Source organism: Hyaena hyaena, unplaced genomic scaffold (genome assembly GCF_003009895.1).
Source record: "Hyaena hyaena isolate Hyena2069 unplaced genomic scaffold, ASM300989v1 scaffold_1927, whole genome shotgun sequence".
Taxonomy (NCBI): Eukaryota; Metazoa; Chordata; class Mammalia; order Carnivora; family Hyaenidae; genus Hyaena; species Hyaena hyaena.
The window spans coordinates 58,392-76,126 of record NW_024082561.1 but is presented as its reverse complement, the minus strand read 5'-3'; the positions used below and the strand labels follow the sequence as shown (position 1 = coordinate 76,126).

General features: G+C 43.3%; 2 gene segments (V, D, J or C); both read left to right on the top strand.

Annotated features, from left to right (window-relative positions):
- The first annotated feature begins 5,200 nt into the window (after nt 1-5,200).
- Nucleotides 5,201-5,901, top strand: LOC120226975. The segment is given in 2 exon segments: nt 5,201-5,275; nt 5,483-5,901. Coding segments are annotated over 2 exon segments (468 nt in total).
- Nucleotides 5,902-16,218: 10,317 nt separating this feature from the next.
- LOC120226974 lies at nt 16,219-16,898 on the top strand. The segment is given in 2 exon segments: nt 16,219-16,283; nt 16,480-16,898. Coding segments are annotated over 2 exon segments (468 nt in total).
- The last annotated feature ends 837 nt before the right edge of the window (nt 16,899-17,735 follow it).

Sequence of the window (17,735 nt, the reverse complement as noted above, 5' to 3'; positions counted from 1 at the left end):
TCACATGAAGATTTCCTGCCATTCCTTTCTGGCTTGCCAAGTTTCAGTAGATAGGTCTTTCACCACTCTGATAAGTTTCCCTTTGTATGTTATGGCCTTTTCTTCCTAGCTTCTTTCAAAATTCTCTCTTTGTCCTTGTATTTTGCCATTTTTACTGTGTTATGCCTTGCAGAAGGTCGATTCAGATTACATAAGAGGGGGGTCCTCTGAGCCTCTTGTATTTCAACGTTTACTTCTTTTCCCAGGCCGGGGAAATTCTCTGCTATAATTTGAAGGACTCATTCAGCACCTTTCCACCTCTCTTCCTCTTCTGGGATTCCTATGATACAGATATTGTTGCGTTTGACCGTGTAGCTGAGCTCTCGAACTCTTCTTTCATGTTCCTGGATCAGTTTGTCTCTTTTTTTGTCAGTGTCTTGTGTTTCTGTAATGGTGTCTTCTAAATCACTTATTCTCCTTTCTGCCTCTTCAATCCGTGCATTGGAGGCCTCTAATTTATTATGGATCTCATTTATCGCCTTTTTTAATTCTTCATGCTATTTTTATTTTCCATTCTGTCTGTAGCCATAGTTTCTTTGATGTCCCCTATGTTTTTTTCAAGCCCAGCTATTAATTTTACCATTATTATTCTAAAATCTTGTTCAGTGATGCTGCTGATATCTGTTTTGAGCAGTTCATTTGCTGTCATTTCTTCTTGGAGTTTCTTTGGAGGAGAGCTCTTTCGTTTCGTCATTTTAGTTAGCTTTCTGGCTCTTGTTAGTTTTAAAGACCTGTTATGCTCTCTGTATCTATGAGCGCTGCTATATCCAAGAAGACTCTCTGACTGTCCAGGGCCTATCTTTTCAGAGAGTGTTTTTTGAATGGTCTCTTGGTCTCTCTTGTTGGGACCTTGGTTATTTTATTTTCCTATTCATAGTGATATTTGGGACTCTCCACCTTGTGTGCTCTGGCTTGTTTCTTGAGGTAGCCCTGGAAAAGAAAACAGACAGACAAACACACAGGGAGCAGGGGCACTCAAACGCACAGGCTAATTCAACTAACATGCAAACCGAGAGGGAAAACGGAAAAGTTAAGAGAAAAGACGGAGGAGGGAGGGCGAATAATAGGGAGTAGAAAATACATAAAAGGGTCAAAAAGGAGAAAAAGAAAGGAAAAAAGAAGAAAACCGATGGACAAAGAACGGTTTAAAGCATATAACCCGATTTCCCAGCTACAGTTAAATAGCTGTGTGTATGCAGTGCTGGTTGAAGAGCATAGAGAAAGAGAGAGAAGGCAGAGCAGGATGAGGCAAAACTGGAAATAGAATGAACAGTCAGAAGGGATACGAAGCTTTTTTCAAAGAGGTAAAGGGTAGAATATGGTTGGATAGGTGAGAGAAGGATGCTGGTATTATCCAGAGAAACTATGTTGTCTAATTACTCCTGAGATAAAGAAATGAAAAGGTCGGGAGGTGTAGAATTTACATCTACAGAATGGACTAAATTTGATTGTTTAAGCATGCCCGCCGGTGACCAGAGGTAATCAGGTCAGTGTTCTGCGGAAAAAAAGAAAAAAAAAAAAAAAAACCAAAACCAAAACAAAAAAAAAGGGGGGTGAAAGGGAGGAGGGCAGCTCTCAAGCAGGGATGGGCGTGGTGTGATCTTATGAGTCAGGCGGGAGTTCTGCCTGGAGGTTGTAGGGAGGAGAGTGGCGGAGCTCCACCTCGCTTTTATGTGCGTGTAAACTTCCTGGGCCAGGGGCTCAGCCAAAGTTTGTTGCGCTTTTCAACCCAGGCCAGTCCCAGCCTCCAAATCCTAGACCAAGCACCCAGCTGAAATTGCCTCAGGCGGTCCCCTGGCTTCCCCTCAGGGCAATTCCAAGCTTCCAGGCTAGCTCTGGAGGTGGAGCCAGAAGCCTCTGCTCCCTTCTCCTCCGGGTGGGACTGGGGGGCCTGGGCGGGGCGGGGGGCTTTGTCTGCCGGCGCGCTGAGCCCGCTGGAATGAGGAAATCAAGTTCCCTCTGTGTCTCAATCACCCAAAACACGAACTCGAGGTCATATCTGTCAGTTTTTAGCGCTTTGCCTTCCCTCTAGAGTTCCAGCCAGCTAGGAGCACTGACTCCGGTGCCTGCGCACCTCCTCCATGGGCCCAAGCCCGCCTCGAGGGTAATGGCTGCAGGCGCGCAGCCTCTCCCAGCCAGCCAGGAGCCAGCGCAAAGAAGCAAATCTCGAGCGCAGCCCCTCCTGGGCGACTTGGAGCGTGGAGGGGCCTGACGCGCAGGTATTTTGTGCGCAAATATTTTCCACACCCCGAGCGGAGGTTTTTCTGTTTCGGACTCTCTTTTTCCCCTCTCACTCCCCACAGAGGGGGTGGCCCATGTCTCCAGTCTCCAATTCAGGCCCAATTTTTACCTCCCCAGTTCGCACTCACGTTAGAAGTCTTTCTCAGTGGAATCTGTGTCCTTTCTCTCCCATCTCTTGGGTGTGGTACAGTTTCCTATGGCTTCAGACCTTTTCCGTGTGATGCCTGGGCACGAGTGCAGGTACGGAGCTCCCTACTTCTCCGCCATCTTGCCCCTCCTCCTCTATGTGGCTTCTTAAAGAAGCATCTCTTCTCCTTTGGGAAACTTCAGTCTTGCTTCTGAAAGACTTCAACTGATTGGATGAGGCCCTCACCCTCATAATGGAGAGTAATCTGTGTTATGCAAGGGTTACTGATTTAAATGTTAATTACACCAAAACTACCTTCAGGACAACATCTTAACTGGCATTTGACCACACCACTGGAGGCCATAGCCTAGATGAAATGACAGGTAAAGTGACAGGTAAAATTAACTTTCACTAGTGGCAAACTGGTGGGGTGAGTGATGGGAGAATTGACCTTTGTGGGGGTGGGGTATGGATCCCTAGCTAGGTTCTACTCGATACACACTATAGCTGAGTGTCAGGAAATTTCTCAGGTCAAGAATCAGTGCAGAAGCCACATGGACACCCGTAGAACAGCCAATGTGCCACCTGACCGAGTAAGCACCATGCATCCATCCCACTCAGGGAAAAGACTGGAAGAGTTTCAGTAGCTGTACTTGAGGTAGACCTATAGCCACAAAATCCTAGGCCCTACTTATAGTGATGCACACTCAGTTTCTTAAGGGAATTGCACCCCCCCGGCCCTCCACCCGCCCCCCCCCACCATTCCCTCTGCTGGAGAATGAACAGCAGGACTAGGAACTGGCAACCTTGAGCTGACTTCTCAAACCATTGGATGGTATGAAATTTTCTTTTCTTTATTTAGTTTAGAGAGAGATAGAGACCAAGAATGCTAACTTGGTAGGGGCAGAGAGAGGAGGACAGAGGATCCAAAGCGGGCTCTGTGCTGATAGCAGTGAGCCCGGTGTGCGGCTGGAGACAGATCTGGAACTTGAACCCATGAACTGTGAGATCATGATATTAGCCAATATCAGATGCTCAACTGACTGATTCACCCTGGCACCCTGCAGCTAAATTTTCTTGAAAGAGCCTAGAGTTACTTCTCCAAAGAGGACATGCAGATGGCCAACAGACACATGAAACGATGCTCAGCATCCCTCCTCATCAGGGAAATACAAATCAAAACCACACTGAGATACCACCTCACGCCAGTCAGAGTGGCTAAAATGAGCAAATCAGAGAACTCTAGATGCTGGCGAGGATGTGGAGAAACGGGCACCCTCCTACACTGTTGGTGGGAATGTAAACTGGTACAGCCCCTCTGGAAAACAGTGTGGAGGTTCCTCAGGAAACTAACAATAGAACTCCCCTATGACCCAGCAATAGCACTGCTAGGAATTTACCCAAGGGCTATAGAAATGCTGATGCATAAGAGCACATGTACCCCAATGTTCATAGCAGCACTCTCCACAATAGCTAAAACATGGAAAGAGCCTAAGTGTCCATCAACGGACGAATGGATCAAGAAGATGTGGTTTATCTATACCATGGAATACTACATGGCAATGAGAAACAGTGAAATCTGGCCATGTGTAGCAACATGGATGGACCTTGAGAGTGTTATGCTGAGCGAAATAAGTCAGGCAGAGAAGGACAAATACCATATGTTTGCACGTATAGGAGGATTAGGAGGAACTTAACGGAGGACCATGGGGTGAAGAAGGGGGGAAATGGTGGGGGAAAGGGAGAGAGGCAAATCATGAGAGACTCTTGAATGCTGACAAAAACTGAGGACTGATGGACGTGGGGGGAGGGGGGATGGACATGGAGGAGGGCACTTGTGGGGATGAGCACTGGGTGTTATGTGGAAACTAATTAGACAATAAACTATTTGTAAAAAAAAAAAAGAAAGAAAAAAGAGAGCGTAGAGTTAATTAATGGGTTAATTTCACACAAAATGGACATATTGAACTGAAAACATAGAATAACTAAAATTCAGGATTAGGACTTTCCTTAGCTCAAATTAGGGTCCCACTTTTCTCCCAAAGTGAGTAAGTTCTGAGCCTGTGTCCCATCTCTCTGGCCCTCAACACAGCCCCAAATCCGAGCTCAAGGGATTGCAGAATCCTTACAGAGCTATAGGAAAAAATGGCTTTAGAGTCCCAATATCTTTGGCCAGAGATTTTATAATACATTGGGTCCAAAGTACTCCATTTTCTTCTTGTGCCTTCCATTCCTTTCTCCCCTCATTCCCCCCTTTCTTCCTCCCTTCCTTCCTTTTTTCTTTCCTCCATCCCTCCCTCCTTTCCTCCCTTCCTCTTTCTTCCTTCCCATTCTCCCTCCCTCCCTGGCTTCCTTCCTTCCTTCCTTCCTTCCTTCCTTCCTTCCTTCCTTCCATTGTTTGTTTCTAGTTTCCCAGCATATTTTATACTTTCACCATGATTATTTATATGAAGAGCCTAGCTCATCATTACTGGAAACTCGACCCATTTAACAACATTCTTGAATTTCAAATAGAAGGTCACCATTAGATCTTGTAGCAGTTTGTCATTTTGAACTTCTAAGTTGTTCTAAGAGCTTCTAAGTCGACTACTGTATTTCTAGTCCTACAGCTATATTTTTGGTGACATTTTTGGCTCTCTAAATATACTTTAGATACTTTCATAACCCACTACTCATGCAGTTTGCATCTTTACTCACCAGGTGCTTTGCATAAACTTCACCCCAACTCCACCCCCCAGGCCCTGAGCAACTGCTCATGTTTGATAAAAGGGGCTTTTGCCATGTAAGCTAAGCTGCATCAGGCAGGCAGGGACAGCAAGATGGTGTCACAGAGGCAGGTCCTCATATCCTTGTTGCTGTGGGTCTCAGGTGAGAAATTACAAATTTGTCACATGCCTTTTGGAGTAGTATCAGTTTAGCGTTACAAAAATGTTTTTAAGATATAATGGGAAATACTGGCTATTTCCAAAATAGCCCCAATTATGCGCTGACATGTACAACACTTTTCCAACGCCATATTTCAGGGTGTCAGCGCTAAAGTGCATATGTATCTTCATGACCTCCTCGTGATTGCAGGTGCCTGCGGGGCGATCACGATGACGCAGTCTCCAGCCTCCCTGGCTGGGTCTCTAGGCCAGCAGGTCACCATGAACTGCAGGGCCAGTCAGAGTGTTAGCAACTACGTCAACTGGTACCAACAGAAACCAGGACAGCGTCCTAAGCTGCTCATCTACGATGCATCCAACCGAGCAACTGGAGTCCCCGACCGATTCAGCGGCAGTGGGTCTGGGACAGATTTCACCCTCACCATCAGCAACCTCCAGGCTGAAGATGTGGCGACTTATTACTGTCTGCATTTTTATAGTTTTCTTCCCACAGTGCTTCAGCCTCGTACACAAACCTCCTCCCCAGGGCCCTGGGTCAGGGAGGCTTCACTGCACCTGCTGCTGCCTCCCTGCTCAGCCCTGAACGCGCACGTTCCTGTGTCTGCCTGAAAAGCCACCTCTCTCGCCTTATTCCTTAAAGAGCTGTTTAAGGCCCAGGAGTAAATTAAGGGGAGTGGCTTTTTCTGGATCCCTTTTAGTGGAGATTAGTGAACACAAATGCTGTAAAGATGTCTTAGAGAGGCTGTCAGGAGTTTTTGTGTCACAGGACCTGATGTGTTTTGCATGGACAGATGGCATAGTTGAACCAGTAAGGTTCGTCTCTATCCTTTGGCGAATTTGACACCCTGATGGATGAATTCTCTCTTCCCTGTGCCTCCTTGACTCTGGAACATTTCTCTTGTATTTCCTTATTCTCTTGGTCTCCTTTCTTCACCCACAGTCACCTTCCAACTGTGGACCTTCCCAGTATTAAACCTTTGACCTCTCTGATTCAGAACCTCCTATGTGGAAGGTAGCATTCCTTTCTCACTTTATCCTTCATGTACCCTATTTTCTAGCTTTTCTGGCCAATGTCCCTGATGTTCATTTTTACTCAAGGAGGTATGAAAATACCTCCTTTCTCTTTCTCCATTTTTTTCTGGTGTACCTTCTCACAAAGGCAACTCTCTAATTCTTTCATGTCATTAGTGTAGAAATATGGGCTAGTGTTGCTCAGCACGTGTTCTCATCATTTGTCACCTCTTTCTTTAAAGTCATCCCTTGGGCATTCAGGTCTAATCTTATGACTGAAGGGACTCACAGCTCTAAGTGTTCTATAACTTGGTACCTTGGAAAACATTTAATTAACATGCCCATTTCAGTATAAAAACTGTAAAAATCCCAAGAATTTTAATATAATTTCTTCACCTCCTTCAGAGAAACATGGGTTAATGCCATTTAGCTTCAGGAAAGACAACAGCAACCTGGTCAGTGTGCTCTGACCACTCTTACCTACAAAACAGTTTCTCATAACGATTAGAAATATAGTTAAAGTATCAATATTAAGAAATCCATATCATTCGTTCCAGATAGGTTTTCTGAGTGCTCACTGTGTGTTAAACCAAAGGTACCTGCTTTCTAATTAGAGGTAGAAAGCAAACCAAAATGATGAAATGAAAGAGCTCTCCTCCAAAGAAATTCCAAGAAGAGTTGACAGCTAGAGAACTGCTCAAAACAAATATAATCAAAACAACTGAACAAGAATTTAGAAAAAGATTCCTAAAATTAATTGCTGGGCTTGAAAAAGGCATGGAAGACATCAGAGAAACTATTGGTACAAAGACTATGGAGCTTAAAAATAGTAGTGATGAATTAAAAAATGATATAAATGAGATGCAAAGTAAACTGGAGGTGTCCAATGCACGGATTGAAGAGGCAGAAAGGAGAATAAGTGATTTAGAAGACACAATTATAGAAAAAGAGGAAGCTGAGAAAAAGAGATATAAACTGATCCAGGAACATGAAAGGAGAATTCGAGACTCAGTGATACAATCAACCAGAATAATATCTGTATCATAGGAATCCCAGAAGAGGAAGAGAGAGGGAAAGGTGCTGAAGGAGTCCTTGAACAAATTATAGCAGAGAACTTCCCCAATGGGGAAAGAAACAGACGTTGAAATCCAAGAGACAGAGAGAACTCCCCTCAGATTTAACTTGAATCTATCTTCTGCATGACATATCATAGTTAAACTGGCAAAATATAATGACAAAGAGAGAATTTTGAAAGCAGCTAGGGAGAAAGGGCCCTATCATACAAAGGGAAACCTATCAGAGTGGTGATAGACCTATCTACTGAAACTTGGATGGCCAGAAAAGAATGGCAGGAAATCTTGAATGTGATGAACAGAAAAAATATGCAGCCTGGAATCCTCAAATCAGCTAGCATCCAGAATAGAAGGAGAGAGAAAAGTCTTTCCAAATAAACAAAAATTGAAAGAATTTATCAGCACTAAACCATTCCTACAAGAAACCCTGAGGGGGAGTCTTTGAGGGATATGTTTAAGTAATGCAAGATACCAGAGACACCACCACAAGTATAAATCCCACAAAGGACACGATGAGTATACACCCATATTTTTCAATAATAACACTGAATGTAAATGGACTAAATGCCCCAATGAAAAGACATAGGGTAGCAGAATGGATAAAAATAAAGCAAAATCCATCTATTTTCTGTCTACAAGTAACTCACTTTAGACTGGAAGACACCTTCAGATTGAAAGTAAGGGGATGGAGAAATATCTATCATGATACTGGAAGTAAAAAAAAAAAAAGCTGGAGTAGGTATACTTATATCAGACAAACTGGACTTTAAAGTAAAGACAGTAACAAGGGAGGAAGAAGAGCATTATATTATAGGGTCTATCCATCAGGAAGAGCCAACAATTAGAAATGTCTACGCACCAATTATGGAAGACCCTAAATACATAAAATAATCATGAACAGCAACACTCTTATCGATAAGAAAGTGCTAATAGAAGGGGACTTTAATACTCCCCTTACAGCAATGATAGACAACTAGACAGAAAGTCAAGAAAGAAACAATGGACTTAAATGACGCATTGGACCAGATGGATTTGACAGATATATTTAGAACGCTACATCCAGAGGCTATGGAATTCACTTTCTTCTCAAGTGCACATGACACACTCTCCAAGACAGATCACATACTGGGACATAAAGCAGCTCTCAATAAATATAAAAGAATTGAGATCATACCATGAACACTTTCAGATCACAATGTTATGAAACTTGATATCAATCATAGGAAGAAGTCTGGAAAACCTCCAAAACATGGAGGTTAAAGAACACCCTACTAAAGAATGAATGGGCCAATCAGCAATTAGAAAATATATGGAACAAATGAAAATGATGCCGCAAAGGCAGTCCTAAGAGGAAAGTACATTGTACTCCAGGCCTATTTCAAGAAAATAGAAAAAGCACAAGTACAAAATCTAACAGTGCACCTAAAGCAACTAGAGGGAGAGCAACAAGAGCACCCCAAACCCAGTAGAAGAAAACAAATAATAAAAACCAGTGCAGAAATAAAGAAACTGAAGAAACAGTTGAACACATCAATGAAACCAAGAATTGGTTTTATGAGAAAATAAACAAAATTGACAAACCTCTAGCCAGGCTTCTCAAAAAGAAAAGAGAGCACTCAAGTAGACAAAATCATGAAAGAAAATGGACTCATTACAACCAACCCCTTAGAAATGAAAGAAATTATCAGGGAATACTATGAAAAATTATATGCCAACAATTGGACAACTTAGAAGAAATGGACAAATTCCTAAGCACACACTCACTACCAAAATTTACACAGGAAGAGATAGAAAACCTGAACAGACACATAACTAGTTAGGAAATCAAATCAATTATCAAAAATCACCCAACAAATAAGAGCCCTGGGCCAGTGGCTTCCCCGGGGAATTCTACGAGACATTTAAAACAGAATTAATACTCATTCTTTTCAAACTATTCCAAAAAATAGAAATAGAAGGAAAACTTCTGGACTCATTTTATGAGGCCGGCATCACTTTGATTCCCAAGACAGACAGAGACCCAGCAAAAAAAAGAGAACTACAGGCCAATATCCTTGATGAATACAGATGCAAATATCCTCAACAAGATACTTGCAAATCGAATTCAACAGCACATAAAAAGAATTATCCACCAAATTCAAGTGAGATTCATTCCTTTGTTACGGGGCTGGTTCACTTCATCAACTCTTAGGGTGAATCTGCTCTATACCCACTGCCACCGAACCAGGATGAAATCCCAGAGATAAGAGTGGAGACACATTTAAGAATACGTGTAGGAACTTGTCCTGATTCGTGTTGATGACGGTGTATATCACCATCATTGTCTTGGCTTGGCTGGCTTTGCCATTGATGGTGGCTCTGTTTCTGTTGCCACTGACATGTTGGAGACCATGGGGCACCTGGGTGATTCAGTCGGTTAAGCATCTGATTCTTGATTTTGGCTCAGTTCGATTTAGCCGTGTCTGGCTCAACGCTTAGCATGAAGTCTGCTCTCTCTCTGTCTCTCTCCCTCCTCTCTCTGCCCCTTCCCTGCTTGTGATCTCTCTCTCTCAAAAATACATAAAAGAAAAACTAAAAAAAGTTAGAAATTTGTGTGAGTATTTTTTCTGCTCTGATGTCGATCTAGGGAAGAAAATAAGAAAGATATATTGAAAGCTCCATGTTTGTAGAGAATAACAAAAATCCGTTTCTTTCTTTGTTTGTTCATTAACTTTTTTTGGAGTGAGAGAGTTCATGAGTAGGGCAAAGGGTGGAGGAGTAAGGAGGAAGGGAAGAGAATCCTAAGCAGGCTTCACTATCAGCATGGAATCAAAACACAGGGCTCATTCCACAACTTGGAATCATGACCTGACCTGAAATCAAGAGTCAGACACTGACTGACGAACAACTCAGGCACCATAGAAAATCAATTTCTTATAAAGATGTCATATTTTTAATAATTTTTAAAAGTATTTATTTTTGGGAGAGAGAGAGACAGAGCGTGAGCAGGGTAGGGGTAGAGAGGGAGGGAAACAAAATCTGAAGCAGTCTCCAGGTTCTGTACAGTCAACACAGAGCCTGAGGTGGGGCCGAACCCACAGGGTTCAAACCATGACTTGAGCCAAAGTCAGATGTTTAACCAGTGAGCCACCCAGGTGTCCCTCTGATAGCCAGCGTTTATCCAAATTCATATTAACACTTAGATATTAGACAAACTTGGAGATCTTACATGGCTGGGAAAATGTGAATATTTTCTTCTCTCTAGTTCACAATTGTTTTGAGAAAAATTCCCTGAGTTCCTCTCATAAAATATTGAAGCAAATATTCTCCAAACATGTGGCTAAATTTCTCAAGCCGACGTTGCCTCACCTTCAAGCAGTGCTCTCTGGCACATGAACTGGCTTAGGTCCAGGCACTGAGTCAGAAGCTGTGATTGTAGGCTTCAGCTCACCCGACCTAGAGTTTTTCAGTCAGATGCATGAAATTCTCCAAGGGTCTACACATCAATTCAATCCCTACTAAGCCATGATCCATTAGTCACTGCCACAGATCCATATTTCTGACGTCTCCCTGCCCCTGCTGTCCCTTTTTGAAACTGTACACACTTTACCTTTGAAGGTTATCACTACTTTCTGGTCTGTGTTGCTCCCTGATCCATTTGTCATAGGATGACAATGGGAAACCCATTCCCCATAGGAATCCCAAGATGTCCTGGGAAACCAACTTTGAGAGAGAGAGAGAGTTCAGATTTTTTTATTACTGAGTGTTCTTGAGATGCACATTTCTGGAAAGGAGAGACAGGATGAAGGATTGGACAGATAGAGAAGCTGAGCTGTGATGGAGGTTCAAGAAAAGCCACCGCCAACCCCACAGGGAGGTCTAGAGATGCAGTCACTCCACAGAGTTGATATGGAGTGGAGCAAGGGGGCTGGGTCTTGGTACCTTTGTATCAGGTAAGTATTGTCTTTCCTGAAGGAGAAGTGTCACCTAGGGCCAGCTAGTTCTTCAGCAAGGTAATCTCCTCAGACGGCGACCAGAAGAGGGTGGTCTGCAGGCAGCCCTCACAGCACCTGCATCGGTACAGCTCTTATTTGCAAAGTGGAATCTAAACAGCACGCTGCAGTCCCTCCTCTCCATCATTCCCATTAAATCAGTGCACTCAAGCCAATGGAGGCTCTCATGTCAGGATCCCCAGGGAAAATGGACCAATGCCAGTTTAGGCACGCACAAGTAATAGGTTATTGTGATTTGTGCTTATATCCATAGACACTGAGAGTTATATGTTGGTGGGGAAAAGGTATCTCCCCTCAATCCAAGTACCAGAATACAGTGGAAGCAAGTTTCAGACATACTGAGCCATGCATACAGTCATTTTCTAACAAGAAGGAACAAAATAGACCTCAGGTCTGTTGCACAGACCCACCTCCCACCCACCCCTCCCCCACAAAATGAAAGGAGAAAGAAATGAAAACGTTAGTCCTCATTAGAGTTAATAATTCCTTTTTAAATGTATTATTAAGGAAGGAAATATATAAACCAAAAATGGGAGAAGCTATTCTCATGTACATTCTGACAGAAGGTTATTTTCAGAATATAAAGAACTCTCAGAAAAGACCAACTGTATGTGTGTGTCTGACTAGATGAAGCACCACCGATGAAAAGACTATCTAAATAGCAACTCAGTAGTAGACCTATGGTATATTACTTAAAACCATTAGCCATCACGGAGATGTAAATTTTAACAATACTACCTCAGGATCCACCAATATGGATAGAATAAAAAGTCTAACAATAGCAAGTATGGAGAAAGGATTTAGAGCAAGTGGAAATATAATACATGGTTGGTATAGGGTAAAGATATTCCCATTTCAGAAAACTGTTCCATAGTATCTACCAAAGCTGAGCCTAGCTCTGTGGTGATGATAGGGAGGATGTATCTGCTCGTGTTCACCCAGGTGTACACTTTGCATTCACATTATAACAGTAAAGGCACTTTATTTTTTAAATGAATGAGTTCATCAGTGAGTAGGCGTTATGAGCTCATGATCAGATGTTTTTTCCGTCTTCTGCCCTATAAGCTCTGGTATCCTGAACAACCTGAACTCTGAGAACTCTCATCTCTAGAGGATTATTGTGCGACTGATTACAGTAGACCAGCAAGGCCTCAGTGCACCACAAACACACAGCAGGTCTTCAGGCGTCACCAGATGGCAATAGACTGTGTCGTTGTTGCTGTTTATTATTAGTAATAGTAGCAGCAGCAGTAGTAGTATTTTCTTGGATATGGTCTCCTCTTTTTTTTTTGGCCCAGTTCTCAGAGTGTATCTCAGAGATGGGATTCAATGACCATGTTGTGGACAAATTCTTTTGCAGGTTTCACCTAGAGATCTCAATATTAGATTAATTGAAGGTTTGAGGCTTTGGTATTGTCAAGAAAGGAAGCTTTGGATGGACACAGTCCCTTGTGCTCTCTCTCAAATTAAATAAACTTAAAAAAAAATACATTTGGATTTTCTCTTAATTTTTCCCCCGAGGGGAGAGAATTGGAGAGAAGAGACATGTCCCACCCTGTCTTGCCTAGATTTCCCATATATACATTTGAGTCCTGCCCCATGAGAGCTTAGAAAATTAAGAGAAGTGATAAGAATGGTCTATGGAAAGGACAGTGGGGAGGCAGAACCGAGTGTTGTGCCAGACATTCTTCCAGCCTAAAGAGGTGGGACCTGGGGTATGTGAAGAGTGTTATCAGTTAGGATCCTCCAGAGAAGTACAACCAATGAAATATTCGTGGAGACAGAGAGTCTGAGAATTGAGAGTGTGGAGGGTGGTGAGTCCAGAGTCTGTAGAGCAGTTTGGCAGGCTGGAAATTGCGGTTGGTGTTGATAATGCAGCCTTGAGTGGGAAATCTGTAGGCCAGAACCTGAACCCGAGTTTCTATTGTTGCATCTTAAGGAAGAGTCTCTTCTCCTTATGGAAACCTCAATTGGCTTCTTAAAGCCATCAACTTATTGGATGAGGTTCCCTTCCCTCATTAAGGAGAGTAGCCAGTGTTATGCAAAGTCTATTAACTTAAATGTTAATCACATCAAAAACTACCTTCAAGACATCATCCAAATTGGCATTTGACCACACTACTGGGCGCCATAGCCTAGTTAAGGTGACACATAAAATCAAACATCACTAAGGGCAAACTGGGTAGCTGAGTGATGGGAGAATTGGCCCTTTGTGAGGGTGAGGTATAGATCCCCAGCTAGGGTCTACTCGATACAGAGTATAGCTGGGTCTTAGGAAATTTCTCAGGCCCAGAAGCTGTACAGAAGCCACAGGAACACCTGTAGAACAGCAATGCGCCACCTGACCGAGTAAGCACCATGCATCCGCTGCACTCAGAGAAAAGACTAGAAGACTTTCAGTAGCTGCACTTGAGGTAGACCCGTAGCCACAAAATCCTAGGCCCTTCTGATGGTGATGCACTTTCTGTTTCTTAAGGAAATTGCACGTCCCCACCCTCAGCTTTCTCTCTGCTGAAGAATGAACAGTAGAACTAGGAACAGGCAACCTTGAGCTGACTTCTCAAACCTTTGGATGGAATGAAATTTTCTTTCCTTTATTTAGTTTAGAGGGAGATAGAGACTAAGAATAGGAACCATAGTAGTGGCAGAGAGATAAGCACAGAGGATCCAAAGTGGGCTCTGTGCTGACAGCAATGAGCCCAGAGTGGGGCTGGAGACAGACCTGGGTTTGAGCTCATGAACCGGGGAATCATGATCTGAGCCAAAGTCAGATGCTCGACTGACTGAGCCACCCTGGCACCCTAGAACTAAATTTTCTTGAAAGAACCTAGAGTTAATTAATTGGCTAATTGCACGCAAAAGGGAAATATTGAACTGAAAAAATATAATAAGTAAAATTCAGGATTCAGACTTCCTGTAGCTCAAATTAGGGTCCCACTTTTCCTCCAATGTGAGTAGTTCTAAGCCTGTCTCCTATCTCTCTGACCCTTTGCACAGGTCCAAATTTGAGCTCATAGGATTGCAACATTCTTATGGAACTGCAGGATAAAATTGGCTGTAGAATCCCAATACTTTGGCCAGAGAGTTTATAAACATTGGGTCCAAAGTTCTCCATTTTATTCTTGTGCCTTCCAATCCTTTCCCGCCTCCATCCCTCTGTCCCTCCTTTCCTTCCTTCCTTCTTTCCTTCCTACCTTTATTCCTCCTTTCCTCTGTTCTTCCCTCCCTCCCTTCCTCTTTTCCTCCTTTGCTCTGTTCCTCCCCCCGACCCTCTCTTCCTCCCTTCCTTCCTTCCCCCTTTCCACCCTTCCTCCCTTCATCCTTTCCTTCCTACCCTCCTTCCTTTCTTCCATTGTTTTTTATTGTTTCCCAGCATATTTTTTAATTTTACCAGGATTAATTATATGAAGAGCCTAGTTTATCATTTCTGGAAACTCAACCCATTTAACAACATTCTTGAATTTCAAACAGAAGCTCACCATTAGATCTTGTAGCAGTTTGTCATTTAGCCAGGATTAGGTGTGAGTAATGCCAACGTCCAAGTACAATGCCATGATTGTGCCTGGTGACCACAACTAGTCATGTTCTTGTACTTCCATCTTCAAGAAAGAATGATCTGGGGGTGGGGGTGGGGTGATGTCAGCAAAAATGGCACAACAAGTAGCTCCAATGGTCTGTCCTTCTACAGAAACACTGAAAAAACTGGCTTAAAAAAACATGCTGGAGTATGGGAAAACAGTCAATGTTTTACAACAACCAAGCTAATACTTCATCAAGATGAAGGTGAATGGATCTCAATATCAAAGATTGGTAGTGTTTTAATTTACCTTATCCCCATCCTCCTCTCCAGAACTTAGCAGCAATCTTGAAGATGGCAGGCTATGTTCTTAGTCTGAAGTCCTTATTCAAGAGGGAATTAAATGGACTTTATTCTCAAGAAATTGTGTTTCTGGGCACCCTCCAACACTGTTGGTGGGAATGTAAACTGGTGCAGCCCCTCTGGAAAACAGCGTGGAGGTTCCTCAAAAAATTAACAATAGAACTCCCCTATGACCCAGCAATAGCACTGCTAGGAATTTACCCAAGGGATATAGGAGTGCTGATTCAGAGGAGCACATGTACCCCCATGTTCATAGCAGCACTCTCAACAATAGCCAAAACATGGAAAGAGCCTACGTGTCCATCAATGGACGAATGGATCAAGAAGATGTGGTTTATCTATACCATGGAATACTACGTGGCAATGAGAAAGAATGAAATCTGGCCATGTGTAGCAACATGGATGGACCTTGAGGGTGTTATGCTGAGCGAAATAAGTCAGGCAGAGAAGGACAAATACCATATGTTTGCAAGTATAGGAGGATTAGGAAGAACTTAAAGGAGGACCATGGGGAAGAAGAAGGGGAGAAATAGTGGGGGAGAGGGAGAGAGGCAAACTATGAGAGACTCTTGAATGCTGAGAACAAATGGAGGACTGATGGGTTGGGGGGGAAGGGGGGACGTGGTCATGGAGGAGGGCACTTGTGGGGATGAGCACTGGTTGTTATATGAAAACCAACTTGACAATAAACTATTTGTAAAAAAAAAAAGTTTGTCATTTTAGAACTTCTAAGTTGTTCTAAGAGTTTTTAAGTTGACTTCTGTGTTTTTAGTCCTTCAGCTGTATCTTTGGTAATATTTTTGGCTGTCTAAATTTACATTAGATACTTTCATAACCCACTGCTCATGCCGTTTGCTTCTTTACTCACCAGTTGTTTTGCATAGAACCCTCCTCCCTCCCCCCCAGGTCCAGAGAAGCTGCTCAGGTTTGATAAAAGGGGCTTTTGCCATGGAACCTAGCTGCATCGGGCAGGCAGGGACAGCAAGATGGTGTCACAGAGGCAGGTCCTCATATCCTTGTTGCTGTGGGTCTCAGGTGAGAAATTTCAAATTTGCCACATGCCTTTTGGAGTAGTATCATTTTAGAGTTACAAAAATGTTTTTATGATATAATGAAAATACTGGCTATTTCCAAAATAGCCCCAATTATGGGCTGAAATGTACAACACTCTTCAAACACCGTATTTCAGGGTGTCTGCCCTAAAGTGCATATTACCTTCTCTTGATTGCAGGTGCCTGTGGGGCGATCACGATGACGCAGTCTCCAGCCTCCCTGGCTGGGTCTCTGGGCCAGCGGGTCACCATGAACTGCAGGGCCAGTCAGAGCGTTAGCAGCTACGTCAATTGGTACCAACAGAAACCAGGACAGCGTCCTAAGCTGCTCATCTACGATGCATCCAACCGAGCAACTGGAGTCCCCGACCAATTCAGCGGCAGTGGGTCTGGGACAGATTTCACCCTCACCATCAGCAACCTCCAGGCTGAAGACGTGGCGACTTATTACTGTCAGCACGGTTATAGCACTCCTCCCACAGTGCTTCAGCCTCGTACACAAACCTCCTCCCCAGGGCCCTGGGTCAGGGAGGCTTCACTGCACCTGCTGCTGCCTCCCTGCTCAACACTGAAAGTGCACTTTCCTGTGTCTGCCTGAGAAGCTACCTCTCCCGACTTATTCCTTACAGGGCTGTTGAAGGCCCAGGGGAAAGTTAAGGGGAATGGTGTTTCCTGGATCTCTTTTAGTGGCAGATTAGTGAACACAAATGCCATAAAGATGTCTTAGAGAGGCTGTCAGGAGTTTTTGTGTCACAGGACCTGGTGTGTTTTGTAGGGACAGATGGCATAGTTTAGCCAGAAAGGTTCATCTCTACCCTTTGGTGAAGGGTCTGGTGAATTTCACACCCTGATGGATGGATTCTCTCTTCCCTGGCCTCCTTGACTCTGGAGCATTTCTCTTATATTTCCTTATTCTCTTGGTCTTCTTTCTTCACCCACTGTCACCTTCCAACTCTGGGCCTTCACAGTATTAAACCTTTGACCTCTCAGATTCAGAACCTCATATGTGGAAGGTAGCATTTCTTTCCCACTTTATCCTTTGTGGACCCTATTTTTCATCATCTGGCCAATGTACCTGACATTCATTTCTGCTCTATCTCCTTTCATACCTCCTTTCTCTCTCTCCATTTTTTCAAGGTGTACCTTCTCACAAAGGAAACTCTCCAATTCTTTCATCTCAGCAACTAGAAATATGAGCTAATGTTGCTCAGCACATGTTCTCACTATTTGTTGCCTCTTTCTTTAAAGTCATCCCTTGGGCATTCAGGTCTAATCTAATGACTGAAAGGACTTACGGCTCTAAGTGTTCTATAATTTGAGTACCTTGGAAAACATTTAATTAACATGCCTATTTCAGTATAAAAGCAGGAAAAATCCCACGAATTTTAATATAATTTCTTCACCTCCTTCTGAGAAACATGGGTTAATGCCACTT